At 37.5% G+C, this 16,839-nt stretch overlaps 4 protein-coding genes across 13 annotated transcripts in view; all 4 read right to left on the bottom strand.

Moving 5' to 3' along the window:
• LOC145734523 (uncharacterized) overlaps positions 1-16,839 on the bottom strand; it is a 68,436-nt gene that overhangs the window by 23,903 nt on the left and 27,694 nt on the right. The gene's annotated exons all lie outside the window — the stretch shown is intronic.
• LOC145734396 (uncharacterized) lies at positions 283-4,498 on the bottom strand. Of its 2 annotated transcripts, none has more exons than XM_081987713.1 (9): positions 3,892-4,498; positions 3,523-3,585; positions 3,337-3,423; positions 3,118-3,278; positions 2,950-3,055; positions 2,755-2,898; positions 2,543-2,701; positions 634-764; positions 283-582 (listed from the first exon to the last, which is right to left on the bottom strand). In XM_081987713.1, the coding sequence occupies exons 1-9, from the start codon at positions 4,061-4,063 to the stop codon at positions 373-375; spliced, it is 1,233 nt and encodes a 410-aa protein (XP_081843839.1). In that variant the 5' UTR covers positions 4,064-4,498; the 3' UTR covers positions 283-372. The 2 variants fall into 2 exon arrangements, with proteins under 2 accessions (XP_081843839.1, XP_081843849.1); XM_081987723.1 differs by having other exon boundaries at positions 634-758.
• LOC145734438 (uncharacterized) lies at positions 4,629-5,878 on the bottom strand. The gene is made up of 3 exons (XM_081987797.1): positions 5,752-5,878; positions 5,444-5,696; positions 4,629-5,392 (listed from the first exon to the last, which is right to left on the bottom strand). The coding sequence occupies exons 1-3, from the start codon at positions 5,767-5,769 to the stop codon at positions 4,734-4,736; spliced, it is 930 nt and encodes a 309-aa protein (XP_081843923.1). The 5' UTR covers positions 5,770-5,878; the 3' UTR covers positions 4,629-4,733.
• LOC145734238 (uncharacterized) overlaps positions 7,332-16,839 on the bottom strand; it is a 102,601-nt gene continuing 93,093 nt past the window's right edge. For 4 of the 9 annotated variants that reach the window (XM_081987502.1, XM_081987510.1, XM_081987519.1 and 1 more), the window contains 10 exons: positions 15,316-15,507; positions 15,013-15,150; positions 14,614-14,953; positions 14,375-14,558; positions 13,440-14,071; positions 13,118-13,269; positions 12,298-12,995; positions 11,591-11,969; positions 10,440-10,682; positions 7,332-10,385 (listed from right to left, as the gene is read on the bottom strand). In XM_081987502.1, coding sequence (XP_081843628.1) covers positions 10,102-10,385; positions 10,440-10,682; positions 11,591-11,969; positions 12,298-12,995; positions 13,118-13,269; positions 13,440-14,071; positions 14,375-14,558; positions 14,614-14,953; positions 15,013-15,150; positions 15,316-15,507 — 3,242 coding nt within the window. In that variant the 3' untranslated portion in view covers positions 7,332-10,101. Of the gene's footprint in view, positions 10,386-10,439; positions 10,683-10,795; positions 10,930-11,590; positions 11,970-12,297; positions 12,996-13,117; positions 13,270-13,439; positions 14,072-14,374; positions 14,559-14,613; positions 14,954-15,012; positions 15,151-15,315; positions 15,508-16,839 lie in introns of those variants that run through there. The other 5 variants (XM_081987522.1, XM_081987527.1, XM_081987535.1 and 2 more) reach the window with 3 other exon arrangements.

Here is a 16,839-nt window from a genome sequence, read left to right as displayed (position 1 = left end):
ACAGTGGTCACATAGAGAAATCGTAACCAGAAAGCAATAATAAGCGTAGACGGTGACATAGTGATTGTTAATTTACTTTTTCCCTGTATTTTTTTTTCGGCCGTAGGGCTGTAAAAGTTTATTTCACGGCCGCTAAACTGTACGTGAAGTGAGTACTTCACGACCGTTTGAACAAAAACATGTTTTAATACCAATTTAGTCACAATCTTCCTGATCGAATAACGTGCACAAACCTGTATAGTTTTTACCTCTTGGAATATTTGATCCAAGAAGCTTTATGACTTGTTAAATTTAAAAAAGTGTTTGATTTATTAGTAAATCACACTCATACATTTGACTAGTTTTCAAATTTTCTATTACACTAAATTCAAGTCAATCATTGCAAGCTATCTGTTCGTAATTAAGGCACATTCCTAAATTGTCTTCTGGTGAACTTTCTCTCTCGTTCTGACCAAAGTGCACCCCAATATTGAAAGGAACCACACTGGTTTCGATTCGGCACGGAAAATCATCGGACTGGCATAAACTTGGTCCGCAATGTGCTGACGTGCAACTGCCCGCTTGCAAACCCAAATATTCTGGCTAAAACGCAACGAATATAGCATTTTTTTTATTAAAAAACAAGCTATTTACCATCATTAGTAACTCTTCAGAATCACAAGGCAGTACGATTTTGTCGTTACAAAAATCTATAGCCCGAGAAAACTCCTCGAAAGTGTCATCTCCTGAACCTTCTTCAGCTACATTAGTGTCAATCTCTGCAACTAATTTACATCAGTGTATTTTATGACAGAGTGACAGTGTGTGGTAAGTGTGCTTTACCGCACTGATATGCAGGCGGTAAGTAATGTATTTGTCTTTGGTTTTACCATGTTAAGACAATCACTCTGGGGACTGGGTCGTTCCAAGGTTTTCCTTTCTTGAACCGTTGGACGACACAATTCTAGTGATTTGTCTAATTGCAATATTATGTCATCGAAACTCTCTCGAGAGTGATTATCTTGGTTAATATCCATTCTTTCATATAAAAACTACAAAAAAATAGATCCCAGGGATGCCAAGTTATTTTATAAATGGAGAAATAACTAAACCTAAAACAAAACTAACCTAACTACTTTACTACAGTAACTCTTCTATTCAGACGCTAACAGGGTAATTGTTTGGCGCTCAATGTTTACGTACATGACTACCACTACTACTAAATGAATAGATCGGATACCAGAAACGATTGCAGATATATGAACTACTGTCTATATTAGTCTAATTACTTACTGTCTCTGACACGTTTACGGAATTAGTCCAAGAAACAAAACGTCTACAGATCACGTGGTGTGTTGCACTATGACTCCTACTTCAGGTTTTCTGGAATTCGCTCACAACATCATCGGGGTATCAGTATCGCTTTTGAACAGCAGCAATCAGCTCAGTCTCTAGCTCTCCAAAGATGAAATCTGTTAGACAGCTTTGCAGTTTTTTCCAATTGGTACCTGACTGGAACTGCCCAATGCAAATTACACCCTCTTTAGCTTTAGTTCTCGAACTATTTCCGGCCAGCTCTTTACGCAAGGTTTATTAACTGTTTGGAGCTTTCTACAAGCTATTCTTCCATTAGTCCGCAGCTTTAGCTTCGCAAGAAAATTAGATATACAGTGTGGTCCAAATTGGTGATGCATGTATTGGGATCTCGAAAACCGTAAGAGCTACAGAGTCGGTTAAATGGGGAAAGTTTTAGAGAATTTTATGTAAAACTTATTTCCGGTTTCCAAATTAAATTATCTTTCTCCGTTTTCCGGAAAATTGGGAAAATGTCAGAGGCTGCATTTTAAACACTCTTTAACGAAGCCAAACAGAGTTTTGCAACTAAGACATTATTAAGGCACTTTTTTACGTAGAACACGTTGACGTAATTAGAAAAAATCTATCGTCATTGGTTTCCGAGATATGGATGATATAAGCCATCTTGAAGGCGGCCATAAGAATTTACAAAGTTATCATCCATATCTCGGAAACCAATGACGATAGATTTTTTCTAATTACGTCATCGTGTTCTAGGCAAAAAAGTGCCTTAATAATGTCTTAGTTTCAAAACTCTCTTTGGCTTTGTTAAAGAGTGTTTAAAATGCAGCCTCTGACGTTTTCCCAATTTTCCAGAAAACGGAGAAAGATAATTTTATTTGGAAACCGGAAATAAGTTTCACATAAAATTCTCTAAAAGTTTCCCCATTTAACCGACTCTGTAGCTCTTACCGTTTTCGAGATCCCAATACATGCATCACCAATTTGGACCACACTGTATATGTCTGACAATTCTAAAAAATTCTTATCAAAAAATTGACATCTCTACCTCTATCTAAATATCCCTGGCATCCCTTATAAATTTTAATTTGCGCAAAAAGAAAAAATAAATAAATCAATTTTAAAAAGAATAAATATTTTTAAGACCACCACACCTGTATAATAAGAATGGTTCTTATTACTCCTTTTGTTTGAAGCAGCGAACGGTAATAACCACACTTATTATACATATAATATATAGGTATACCTTCCGAGTTTGGTGCAATCTTAAAAGCATTTTCGTGACATGGTTCATAGGCGATACCGCAGAATCCTTCTTCCTGCCTAATGCAAATATTGTAATCTTGATTGGCCAGGTGTCTTCCATTGTCTGCAAAATTTAGTGTTTGAACCGTTCCAGTTGACCCTAAAAACTTAGTTTTAGTGTTTCGGTTTGTCAGAAATTTGAGTGTCGAATACCGGTATGATACTGCAAACATCCAGGTGGTGGCTGTTCAGCAAAAGACACTTGAGTAATCACTACTTCCCAGAATCTGGTCACCGCTTTTTTGCTCAGCATCATGGACAAATCGATTTCTTCCAGGTTTTCCACATTAAAATACACTGGAAGCATTCAAGTTTACTTGGTTTTGTTTTGCTTGCTGGGTGACTTACAATGTTGTCCGCTGTTTATACCGCACAAAGTGATTTCTCTCCCGGACTTGGACTTTATGGTAAACTTGTCTTCGTCGCATACTCCAGTCACCCTGTTGGGTTGTCCCTAAAATGTCAGTTTTTCACAACAAAATTGACAAAATACCATTAGCATATGTTGCAACTCACCAAATTAAAGTGGATAAAATCAAACCGAATTTGCACCACTTCAGGATCGATTTTTTTAACTTTGACCTGGCAAGACGACATTCCTGTGGTTAAGTCGGGATAGTTGGGATTTACGAAATAAGTCAAATTGTTGAACACTTCTTGTTCGCAGGTTGCTGTAACTAGATGAAGGGGGTAGTTGGTGGTTATAGCAGGATTAAAGGAATTTGGGTTACTTACATACGCAGCAAACTCCGAAACCAAAAGCACAAAAACCGTGAGATTTTCCTTCTTGGATACGACATTCGTAGGTATTCATGCATATTCCTAAATGAAATTTAACATTATCAGGTGTTTAGTGTAGGATTTTAAAGAGTTTCAAATGTAATTAGTAATTCTAAAATGCCTGCATTAAGTCTCATTTACCTCGTCTACGACCGTCATTAGATTTACACTCCTCAACAAAAGGAACAGGAAAGAAATTCAAAACTGAAATAAAAAAAATGTTATTCTAGTGCGGTAAAATTATTTTACTGCACGTTGTTGCGTGCTGGAAGGAATTTGAACAGTGCGGAGAGTGAGAAGTTTTTCGCACGATTTGTTTATGTATAAAAGTTCATAAAACAATTTTCGTGGTGACAAGTTTTAAATTATACTCTATTATTTTGACGACCCTGTAACTTCTTCGTCTTCGGACAATAAAGCATGTACTAAATTAAAATTAAATACACATGCAAAAAAATACAACTTTCCACACTGATTACAATAAAAAAAATCTTATCAAAATAATTGTACCTCTAGGTAACCTGTTAAAGTTCTTTTCCCCCAAAAACTGGGTGACATTGTTTTTATCTTCACTTATCACTGCATCAGCCCAAATATCCACATCAACTAATGGTACTGCGGCTATCTCAACTTCCTGGAACCACAACGCTACCAACCACACGCAAATAACGTTCCCTTTCATTTTAGCTGGTTTGAACTTGAACTATTCTGCCGAAAGGCGCATTTTCCGGTCGTACCGTAAACAGTACCAGACGTACTGGACAGTGCATCTTCCGCGTTTGCTAAGGAAATTTGGCCGGGAATCTGGGTTAACGGGTTGAGGTCACCGGTTTTCTTGATCATCGGAACTTGTTTACTGGAGCTGGTACTGCCCACATTTTTCGTTAATATCTCAGGTTTTTTTGGTCGTTTTCTTCTTTAGCCTCAGTAGCTAATGATGGTTTGGTTGGCGCTGGAGATTATAAACCACATGAGCGTTGAACAGTTTAGTTTTTTATGATAAGTGACAAAAAATGTTAATATGATAGGAAAATTAGAGTTTTTCTAATTATTTTTTTTTCGTTTTTTTTTTTCTAATTTATTTTATTTCAGGAAAATCAAGTTCTTACTGCGACTTCTATCTATTGTTAATTTTGGTCATTTTAGGTATAAAAACCTAGAAATTATGCACGTTTAGTTGGACTTTAGAGAGTTAGCATTTTAGCTTCTTCCTGAAATATTGTACGACTGTTAACAGAAACACAAACTAGCGTAAAATTCAATATATTAAAATCTCTGAGCAATATTTCATAATCTGTACAAAATGCAACAATTATAGGAACCTTAAATTACCAGTAAAACCACCCCGAACCCTAAAAACCATAACTGAACCCGGCCGAAGGCCCGTTGAACGCCACCCTTGACACGAGTTGAGCAGATGGAGCCACTGGTTGAGGCACCAAAGCTTGAGGTACCACTTGCCTCGATAACAATTGCTGAGGCTGGTACTGCGCAGCGTAAGGTCCGGTTGCAAAATATCCAGTACTGGCTGGATAGTTAGGGTACTGCAATTGTTGACCAGCTAGATACTGTTGCTGTTGCCCAGCCAAGTACTGTTGCTGTTGCCCAGCTAAATACTGTTGCTGTTGCCCAGCTAAATATTGTTGAGGTTGTGCAGCTAAATACTGAGATTGTTGTCCGTTTAAGTATGGTTGCTGCGGTTGTTGAGTTGCGTACTGTTGAGGCAGGACATAAGGTTGCTGAGGCTGTTCCAAGTACTGCTGCGCAGCGGTTGGTGGTAAAGTGTAGGGTTGTTGTAGCTGAGGGGGTGCAGGGTACTGTTGCTGAGGTTGGGCGGGTTGAATTGGAGTAGTGTATCGTTGCTGAGGCTGTGCTGCTGGTAAAGTTTGGGTTAAACTGAATCCGGGCTGGTTGTTTTGAAGTTGTGGATTAGCTGGGTATTGTTGGATTGAAATATATCTTTGCTGTGGTTCTGGGGCAGTTTGTAGCTGTTGTGTTTGGGCCTGATTGCCTAGAAAACCTTCACTCAGCTTATGATTTTAATGAAAATTATGTTACCTACCTAAAGTGGTTTGTTGGTTTGTTGCCTCTTCTTGGTTTCGAGGCAACTGCTTCAAATTGGCTGGTTGAATTGGTGCAGCTGGTAGTTGAATTTCATTTAAAGATTCTCCATAAGTTACCAGAGGGGAGTTGAAAGAAATATGGGAGACGTCGGTGGAAGCTGAATAACGCACCCCTAAAGGATTTTGAGGTCCTGAAGGAGGATTGTTTTGTTGTCCTAGGGTCGACGTTGCCATCGCCATTAAGATCAAAACCTGTAACCACCTATTATATTAACTTAACCACTTTTGAAATACTAAAAAAACTCACATTCAATCTAAACTCCATGGTTGATATTACACCTCTACCACTATCACAAAAAGAATGACTTCCTTTATTAGCGTTGTTGTAATTATTTATATACACTATAACGTAAAACTGCAAGTAGGGGGGATTGATTAACCAATCCAAATCCGAATGAGGATGATATGGAGAAATGTAATACAATACTTTCGCTGATTGTGGTCAGGGACTATTATTTGATTAAAATTTGATACGGTTAACATCGTTCTCACGTAGGAATTACGGGGCGTTTTACTATACCAAAAGTGATGGACAAATCTTATGTAATTTGAATGACATGTTCAGTGCAGATACGTGATTATTTTATTGATTACTTCTAACGTCTTGGATTCATATTAATTTCCCTAATTTGTTAGCTTTTATTTGCCAAAAATTTGGTTCAGCTCTTTTTTTTAAAGGTCGATCTATTAATTATTCATGCAGATTTGCAACTTATTGGACTAGTCAAAACAAATCGTGAACGGATCTTTAATTGGACGTTATGTAAATTGATAACTTTCTTTCTAAATTGAAGGTGATGGTGATATTAAGTCATCATTTAAACTTTTAACAAAGGTGCATAATGGAAAGTGTATGTGATTTGGTTTTCAGAAGTAATTATTACTCAGTAAGTAGTGTAAAATGTAGTTTACAGGGTTCTGCGCTTGAACTTCTTCAGAAGCTTAAGCTTACTTGTTATCCGGTTGAAATCAAATTTTTGTACTTCTGGGCGTCATAGACCATTTTTAGATCACCCCATTTTCGGGCGTAAAATAGTGTTTTTACGCCCAGGGTCCAAAAATTGACATAATAGCAATGACACTAGCAAATAAAGGGTAACAATATAAAAACAGTACAAACAATAACGTGTGAAATAATAACAAGTAAAGTGACAGACCCTCAAATAATCAACATACCCAGGATAAAGAAAGTTATGTTTAGTACTCAAAAGCAAAATAACTAACGATTTAATATTTCTCGTCATAAAAAAATGTTGTTTGCATTTTTACGTCTTTGGTACACAACAATTTAAAAATGAAGAGAAAAAAGAACTCAAATCAGACAATACAATTTTTGCGCCAAAAATTGTGTTCTATTAGACTCAAAGATGAAAAATCGAAAGGAGAAGAAAAAGGAAAGACAAACCAGTATTAAAATGTGAGAATAAAAGACATCATCAGATTTAAAAAAAAACACTTGAAAAGAGTGAAGAAATAGCGTCAAAGTTAGACAATACAATTTTCATGTCAAAATAAGTGGTATTCTATACACTAAAAGAACAACAATTGAAAGGAACAAGAAGAAAATAAAAAGCTACGGGAACTAAAAAAGAAGAATTAAAATCAGTGCCGTATTTGCGGAAGTAAGCACATAGCTCAATCATTTTATCACATTCATCTAATTTTGTTTTAAAAATTTTAGGCACCTTGCCAACTCAAAATATTCTTTTAATTTATCCTTCAAAATTTTAGGCAATCATTTTAACAAATTCTTCTCTTGAAAATTTTGGGCAGTGTTAGGTATTTATTAATGACGACAGTTTAGTATAGGTATAAAAAACAAAACAATTATATATGTTAAAAATATTTATTGAACATTTTTCTGTTAACAATACAAAGAGATTTAAATGCAACGTTACAGCAAAAAAAATCCACGTGCATTTATTACAAGTGGATTTAGTAATTTAATTTCATATTGTGGTTCAAAAAGAATACGACATCAAACTTCAGTAACTACAACATTATTATTAAACTCGGCCGTATCTCAATATCAGTAAAGTATAAACCAAGGCTTATTTTGCAGGATTATTAACAAAAAAACTGCCCAACAACGATTAATTACGATAATAATAACTATAATAGTAGCAATAATAGTACAAATAAATAAATTTTACGAACTAACCGAAGGATAAAAACAATAACTTACAAAGTAGGAAACAAATAATGTTTGAACTATTACTATAGGAATATTGTTTTTTTTTGAGCCTCGAGAATTATTTATTGTTATGTGTGTGTAGAAAATATATTTTGTTAACTATTTCATTTAAAATTCGGTTTTGTAATAATAATCATAATAAACACCGGGGTTGGTAAATATGGGTTTGTTCAGCAGACAACCTCCGGCAGTCCGATCGAAAAAAATGTATTACTAAAGTCGCATAATATGAGTTATTACGTATATTTATAAAATTTTATATTTTTTTTAGTTAATTATTTACTATAGTATACATCAAGTTAGGGGATATAGTATACTCGAAAACACACCACAACAGTGTATACCTTATTTACGAAGTTACAAACGTAAACTACGATGCAAAAATACTGTGTCGACGTCACTTTGGGTAGGAAACAAAGATTCTTTGTAGTTCAGTAAAATTCAACATTTTGCTAAAAAAATTGGCTAAAACTTCGGCAAACAAGGGCACTTTTCGGGTCAGCAGAAGCTCAACGACCTACTATATTAACGCCTATATATTTTGTTAAAGTCGATTTAGATGGGGTAATTATTTCCGGCAGTGATAGGTAAACGTTTGATCCTGCCTGTAGTGTAATTTTTTATTGTATACACTAAAAGGCCAAGGATAGCCGTAATCAGTCTGTTTCAGCTCTGTAAAATGCTTAGAAAAGTCTTAAATGGCCCAATAAGCAGGTCCAGTTCTGCAGTAAAAATCGCTCTACTAAGACCAGTTGCCGAAGGAAAAAACTAATTTCGGATTAAGTTTCCGTATTAATAAACTTAGCCTATGCAGTTCCATTCGTTTAACCGCTAACAAAATTGGATTAAAAAACCTTAACAGCTAGATATACATATAATATTATAGTAGGGCTGCCTAGGACCTTAAAGGCCTTGAATATAAATATTATTTCCCTATTCAGAAAAAGCTAATAGGTTGGGTATAATCGAGAGTACGTAAGTTTTTCTTTTTCGTGATATGTTGTACTTGCGTGTTTTTTTTTTTTGACGTGGTAAACTGACGCACCAAAAATGTTTCTGGATGTTGGAAAAATGGGGGTGAAATCACCTTGTTTACTGTATGTTTATAAGCGTATCAAATGTTAATAATAAGCCTAGAAATTCTATAAGTGTCCGTTTTTAGTATTTTTTGACACCTCACATTTTGACAACTTCTGTTCCAGAAAAAAATTCCAGTTTCTGTTCAACTTACTATACAAATGACAAAGAGTAACGTTTGAGAACCTCAGGATTTAAAAATGCGCAACTTTTAAGAACTAATTTAATTCAGTTGAAAGTTTTAATTAGAAGCACAAGTTTGCTTGAAAGCTTTCAGTTTAAAGCTTTTTGAAAACTGCAGACTTTGTTAATCTACACATAAAATAAAAACTAAGCAACTTTTTGGGTTAAAATTTGCAATATAAATTCTAAAAAAACAGTTCTCAAAATGTATTAAAAAAGTTGCAAATTAAACCTGTTAAAAATATTATTGTTTAGAAACCGAGTCGGACAGGCGTTGCAAACTATATTTGTAATACTGACCGTCTCTGTGGTTTCCGAAATGTTTTAGACTGACAATTTGATGTCAGGATAAAATCAAAGATTCTCAAAATGTTATCTACTTTGTCAACGTGTTTTAGAGAAAAACTAACGATTTAAAACCCACGCAAAGTGATTGGAATTAAAACGGAGCACACCAGGATTTCTGAAAATGTTGGCTACAACCATAAAGTGACAATTATTTGGTTAAAATATGGTTTGACACTTTGACAGATGAGTTCTCATAGTGGATTGGAGTTTTACCACGTAAACGTGGTCATTTCCAGGCTCTGTATCGTCCGAGCTGCGCCTTCTACCGGCAATTTTATATTTAAAATCTCATCCAGACACATCTTTGGACATCTTGAATCTTGTGAAATCCTTAACATTGTTGTAAAAGTGAACTCCCGAAACTTAAATTGTTTCCATAGCAGACGTAAATTTACCCTATACGTAGTATATAATTATATAATATAAATTTAGATATGTATACAAAACACACAATATGCAATGTAAAAAATTGTTTACATAATCAGTCTATTTCAAAAAGAAAATCCGTTACAAAGCTCCAGTCGATTGGGTTCCGGTCTTTAACTAGATGGGTTAAGGCTTTGTCGAGGCCTACGTCGATTATACTCGTAATTTTCCTAATATTATGTAAATTGGACCGAACCAGGTCCAATCGACTGGGATGAAAAAAAAGCGAAATTGAAGCGTAAAATTAAGCATCTTAGTTGGGGCGCCATATTCGATAAACCAACTTATCCTAAACGTACACAATCTAAAAGACCCGGAAGGGACCAAACTGCACTCAATAAAATTCCGCTAAATAATTTCCTATACGGTTCAATTAACTACCGCACTGGTATTCTTGTTACTCGAGGTACCGCCATTATTGGCACTCCTCAGCTCCTCGCTCCTAATAAAGTCTATGTCCGCGTACACAAAGGTCGCGTTCTGTCCATCGTTACCACTGTTTTCATTGGATGTCCTCGGACTTCGTTTGTCCGATGGGTCTGTTTTTAGGTCCAGACTAGCATAGTGTAGTCGCACTACCTGTTGAGGTTCCGGGGCCTCGCCCACCAGCGTGGACGTAGAGGAACCCGATGATAAAACGCTCGACGATGATCCTAATCAATTACAAACTGAAAACATGACGGTCATACCAAACAGAAAAATCTTACCTAGTTTCGAGGTTAGTCCATCAGAGCATACGGATGACGGTCTGGACGTGGTCGCCTTCTCCGTGCCAGTCGTCGAAGCAGGTCTCTGCGTTGAGGGGTTTATAACGCTATTTGAATTCGAGGAATGCGGTCGTTGGAGTTTTGTGACCGGTTTATCCGTAGGGGATCTAAGCCGATCGTAGGTTCGACACGAGTTGTCCTCGCATTCCATATTCGCTGTTTCAAGTGCTTTTTCCACTGAAACTAAAAACTTATTTTTGAAATGATGTCTAGGTGATTTTTCAATTAACAATTACTTTTACATACAATTTGTTGATTTTGTCAGGTTTGCCCGATTCAAAATTAATGGATTAAACCTTAAAAATGGAACGCGCTCCTGGTTTGTTAATGCCATATTTGTGACAATGTTAAAGGTCAAGTAGAAGCGATGCGATTGATTAGTGTTGACCACTACTTAGAAGCAGGACGAACCAGCTATCATTTTATTTGCCTATATCAAAGTCACAAATCAATTTTTTAGTTTGGTTTCCGTTTCAGTGGTGGTTTGTGATTGATCACAAAAAGCAGCTTTTAGCTTGCTGATTTTTTTTGACCTATCACAAGTGCTGTGATTCACGGAAATTCTGCACATGTGGATCATAAGACGTCACCCTAGTTATGCTAGACATACCAACAACAATGTTTTATCTAGTCTTTAACTTATTTTTTGCTAACCAAATCGCTCATTTTGCAATCCTATAGAGTTGATCTGGTCCGAATGCAAGAAAAAATATGGTAAACATATGATGAGATTACAAGGAACAGCAGTAGAAGTACTGACAAGTTCTTCATTCTTCCTTTCTAAGATTACGTTGGTAATATTAATATGTCAAATTACCTACTATTTTAGCTTTATTGTGTGAAGTACAGTAACACAGCAAAAAATAAATTAGTGAGCAATAATAGGAGTAGAAGAGATCTCTTTAAGTGAATATCAAGCGTAAAACTTTGATGATTAAACTCTCATGATCATTTGATTTTCAAGTCACTTGATCATCAGTCACTTCCGAATGCACCAATTTTGTGTTGTGATATTAAGTAAAGACAGGCGTGTTTTTTCACCTGTATGACGTGATTTAAAATTTCAACTTTAGTTGGGACTTAAGACTCACCTTGCGTCAACTTCTCTGGTACATCTCCAGGTTTGGGGCTGGGCATCCTCTCTTCCTTTTCTCTAATAGGCATAAAACACATCTGCCTCGTGTCATTTAAGCCTACGGAAGACAAATGATTGGCCAAGGGTGAGGCCAATCCCGATGACCCACCCTGCTTCACCCGAGGAAGAGTAGCCGGTTTTGCGGAAAACGCTCCCGGCCTCATCACCGCGTAATCTCCGGAATATTCGTCGGCCTCATGGCTGTGCAATCGCGGCACCCTCGAAGGGCCGTTGCTTCCTGGTGGGCAATAGTTTACGTAGAGCGATTCTTCGTCAGCATTGAACGGTTGCTTGTTTGAAGATTCAAAGTCCATCATCGTGTAATCTTCGGTATTCTAGAAAAAAAAATAGAGTTAGTATGTGCGGTAGTATTGGTCTCAACACATTGCATCTGTTAAAAGGCTTTGAAGTTTTTATAGTTTCATGTAAAGATGCTAGAAATAAGGTGCCAAATCAAGAAATAGTCTCATAAATTTATAAGAATACTGTTTCTACTATTGTGAGGGATTTTTGATAAATATTTCAACAGTTATTCAGAAAATTCTACAGTATTTTCCGTTTGCCGGATGTGATTTTCTTGAGCTCAATGAGATTATTTTATTAAAGTAAATTCTATTGGTTTTCATAATTTTACGACTTTGTAACAAACAAAAATTGACTGACCTTCTTCTTTGCTCCTGTATTTTTGCCCAATCCAGAAGTGGGAATTCTCATTGATGCGGCTGTTGGAGTTCCAGCGTTGCTAATGTCAGCCAAAGGCGACTGAGGACTGTTCAAACTCATTGGGAACATAGCCGAAGAGCTAGATGGTGTCGTGGTTACACTCGAATTCACCGAACTATTTTTGGAGCTGCTTGGCTGCGATGCTGATCCTTTTCTGGGAGACTTCTGTCTCGGTAAACTCGAGTACGGACTAATGGGCAAGTGCATTTTAGCAGAAGTCCTCGCCGGAGGAGACGGTTTTCTACCCAGCAGCAAAGAAATCGTCAAAGGAGTGGTGCTAGTTTTAGTTTGAATCGCAATTGGTTCCGATCTAGGTTTAGTCTCCTTGGTGGCCGTCAACGCCGTGTTCATGCCAGACATGTTGAGGTAGTCTCCGTGATCGTTATCGGTACTGTCTGTGCTGTTTTGCCTTTCGTGGCCGACGGCTCGTAGCTCCTCAGGCGTCATTTCGACATAACCGTCTGTATCAGTGGAACGTCCTTCAGGGATAGTTGTCACCTCAAAAGGTAAATGTTCAGAGTATCTCGGTGAGACGTTGTCAAAGTGAGGTGACGTGGAAATTTGCGAACTGACGGAGTTTGTTCTACGGTTGCGTCCTGACATGTCGAGATAGTCTGTGTTATGGTCTGTAGAGACTCCTTAAATTAAAAATGCTTATTAGTAACCCATTGCAATGTAAATAGTTTTATTCTGCGGCAAAATTGCACCTAACTGGTTTCCATAAGCTTAATAGATAATTTCATATGTATGTAACATGTACCTGACGATGTAGCAGTTCTGGAATTAGCGGAAGAATTCGAATTGGCGCGAATTCTTTGACTCATATCCAGGTAGTCGTGTCTATGACTGTCTTGAGAGTCTGTACGTCGAATTGTTCTTCCACAGTCGTCCAACCCGCGGTTGGGGCTGGAACTGAAATAAAACAATTAATACGTTAGTTAATCTTGATGTAAATACACATATACAAAAAATAGCAAACAAAATAATGTATTATATTGAAACAAAATGTATTAATCCGAAATGAACCTAAATTTTCGTAATCATTACAATAAAAATAGGCACAAAACTCAAAATTAGCTTACCCTGACATGTCCATGTACTCTTCTCCGGAAGCGACAGCATTATTCGGATTACCACTCATATCCAAATATGGAGCATCTTCATACCTGCCTGGTCGGTTACTATTGGAACCGTGTCTCATATCTACATAGGGCGAGAAAGGATGTCCAACCAAAGGAATGCCCCGTCCATTGCCGGCGTTTTCCAAAAATGGAGCGTTAGATCGAGTTAAATTTGAAACATCTACATCGATATCAGGCCTAAGCCGTTGAGTAGCTGCTACATCCATGTACGGAGAATCGCTGCTCCCCGAAACGGTCCGCGCTGCACCATATTTGCTTTCGCTGTGACCGTCAGAAGACGTTGACTTTTTGTGTTCGCGGTCCGACGATCGCATCACGCCCCAATTCTCCAGAAAACCGAGCAGTTTCGCTTTGGTACCGTTGCAAATACTGTTCTTATGATTGCAAGACGAGCTGGAACCGTTGGTGCTGCTTCTGGACCGGTTGGAGCCATTGTTCGTAAAGTCCATCCACATCAGATCGTCCAGGGGATTGTTACTGATTGAACCCTGTGAGCTGCCAATGTGAGAGTTTGGCACTAATAAGGGGGCACTGTTTGATTTGGCACCAGGAGCGTGATGAGTTTGAAGTACCTATTTGGAAAAGACGATTTTGTTGAGCAATAGCCAAGAACCAAAACATGTCATTATAAAAATTTGAACGCAGACTTAAATAAATAAAATTGTTAACATCACGCATAAAGCATGCTGTTTTAACTTCGGGAGGCTAATAATAAATAATGAGCCTCTAACAAGATATTTAACCTAACCTAAATGAACTACTTCGAAAACATTCGAATTAGTTATGATTTTTGATATCACTCATTATTTGGATTGCGTACATTGAAATATTGGTATTCCAAGACGTAAGTTTTAGCACATATCTAAAAAACTTACTCTGTTGAAGTATTTTTTGTAGGTTTTTGATCCAACACTGCAAGCACGCTGTCTATTCTCGGGAGTTGTAGTTAGTTGAGTATCTGGCGGTTTCGATCCCAAAGAATAAGCGCGACCCGGCCTAGTATCATCTCCTTCGGCTGACACATAGGACATTACTTTTTCGAGATGATAGTCTGGATGTCTGTAACAACAAACGCCATTCAGAATACACCTAAAAAAATAGTGAATCCACAAACCTTGGTCCTTCGCCAACGGGAGTTCCTGAAGTCACGCTACTCGTGCTAGCACTGTAAACATCAACATAATCACTTCCAGGAGTGCTGGGATGTTGTTGACCTCCAAAGGACATGGGCATATAGCTGTTGCTTTTGGGAAGTCCCTGAGGGGTCATAGAAAGGTAATTTCCTTCGGGTGCGTTAGGCCGTGGACTTTCTGGGTAGTCTTCTTCAGCAATAGGCTCATCAGAATTCATGCTGGTGTACATTCTTGGATGTTCCATCTCATGAACGGCGTCATGCTCATCTGCCAAACTGTAGGATGACCCAGTAGATTCCGATGGAGGACTAACAGTGTTGCCTGATAAGTTTGCATTTTATAATTTGTGCTGCCAGTTTTAAAAGCAACAAAACATTTACCAGCTGGAGGACTATGCGAAGCATCGCGAAGATGACTTCGAAATGGTACCGCATAAGGTTTCCAGTTAGGATTAGCATGATTACCCTCGCTTGTGGTCCTAGGACGGGACGGCATACTATCGCAACGCTCTCGAAAGCCTACCCAATGAAAACATTCGCTTACAAAACAGCTCCACAATGGCATAATCAATTATTATCATGATTAATGAATGCGCGAACAGAAAAAGCCCCCCCAAGTGACATTTAGAAGCCAGAGTATATCCCTCCAACACACACACCCGGAACAAAAAAAATTATACATACTACACTTGCCCCCTCCGACGGCGCCCTGTAATTTTTTAATGGACGCCGAGTGATTGATTAGAGTGATGGAAGTGGTGGTGTTATCTGTGGTGCTGATAGCCACGGGGGGCGCAGCGGCGCCAAACGGCGTTGCCACAGGCAGTGATTGGGTGCGCTGATGGTTGGCCCCCGACGTCAAGCCGGTACCACCACCTGAAGACAAACACAACACGTGGTGACGTGTGATGACGGTGCCTCCTTTAATAACGCACAGACACCATGCGATTTGGAAAGAGCGTGAATGCAAGCTGAATATACAGCGAAAGGGAAAAAACTGTCTGAGTGTAGGTTAGTATAAAACTAGGTGATCACCATGTAACGGTGATGCTTTACTTTCAAAAACTTCTAAACAGTTGTTTTCTTATCGATTGATCTTTAGTTACTAAACTATAATATGGTTAAAAGTAGCCTGATTGGCGCAAGAACTTTTTAAACTCCCAAGATCAAAAAAATATTTGAATTTTTAAACTAACTTTTTAAAATAGACAACGTCGACGTTCAAAAGAAGCTTTCAAAAGTAAAACAAAACGGTGAAGAAGCCAAATTTTTATTGTTAACCGAGCACCTTAAAAAGACCCGAGAGACGATTAGAAAAGTTTGTTAACTGAGGAGTGGTTAGTTATTTCATTCGGTTACAATTTGTTTGAAGGAGTATCGCCTCAAAAAGTCATTTATATAGTTTATAGTTGTTATTAAAATAGTTTCATTGAACTTCAGAATTAACAATTTTAGAATTTCAGATTCTACAAATTTGCTATTACAAGAAGATGTAGGTGTAGTTTTCTCAGAAAAATGAGCATCAATTGTGAATGGAAACCAATAGGATAAAGCTTTAAACACAGGAAAGCGATTCTTGCATCAGTTATGAATATTTAACGACAATAAGGTAAAGCTTTTACCATCAATTTTGGATATTTGGGCAAAAAAAGTAAAACTGCTAGTTAGTTTAACGGTAAGTCCACAGGTGACATTTGCGTAAATCTAGGTAAAGTGGATAGATTGTCGCAACAACAATCGCAAACTACCAACAGTGCTGCGATTTACACAAATGCTTCACATGTGGATTATGGTGCTTTTTTTCAAAACTTATCAGCTACATCTTGATTGAAAAGCTTTATGGAAATTAACCTGAAACCTGGTAAGCGTACTTCTGAGCTTAAAAGCTAAAAAAAAATGAACCAAAACCAGCAGAATAATTATTAAAGTTAATTCAATTAGTTTTAATGGACATGCATCAGACAACTAAAACCAAGAATAACATGCTCCCATGGGCTTCCACTTGAATACGCGTGTAATAAAATCGATTGGAAAAATTTTCCGGAATCGTTGTTCTTTTTCCTGTTGGAAATTCCCTGCGGCAAATAACAAGGGAGCCAATCTGAGCCTAAATCAGTTTCGGTTGCGATTGCAGCGCGACAAAAACAAAATGTATAAATATCCAGACTGACATCTAATTCTGGCAGAGGATCCAGACGGTCGGCAATA

Source organism: Ips typographus, linkage group LG1 (assembly GCF_016097725.1).
Source record: "Ips typographus isolate SLU linkage group LG1, UJ_Ityp_2.0, whole genome shotgun sequence".
Lineage (NCBI taxonomy): Eukaryota > Metazoa > Arthropoda > Insecta > Coleoptera > Curculionidae > Ips > Ips typographus.
The sequence above is the reverse complement of the archived record's forward strand: the minus strand, read 5'-3'. Positions and strand labels throughout refer to the sequence as shown.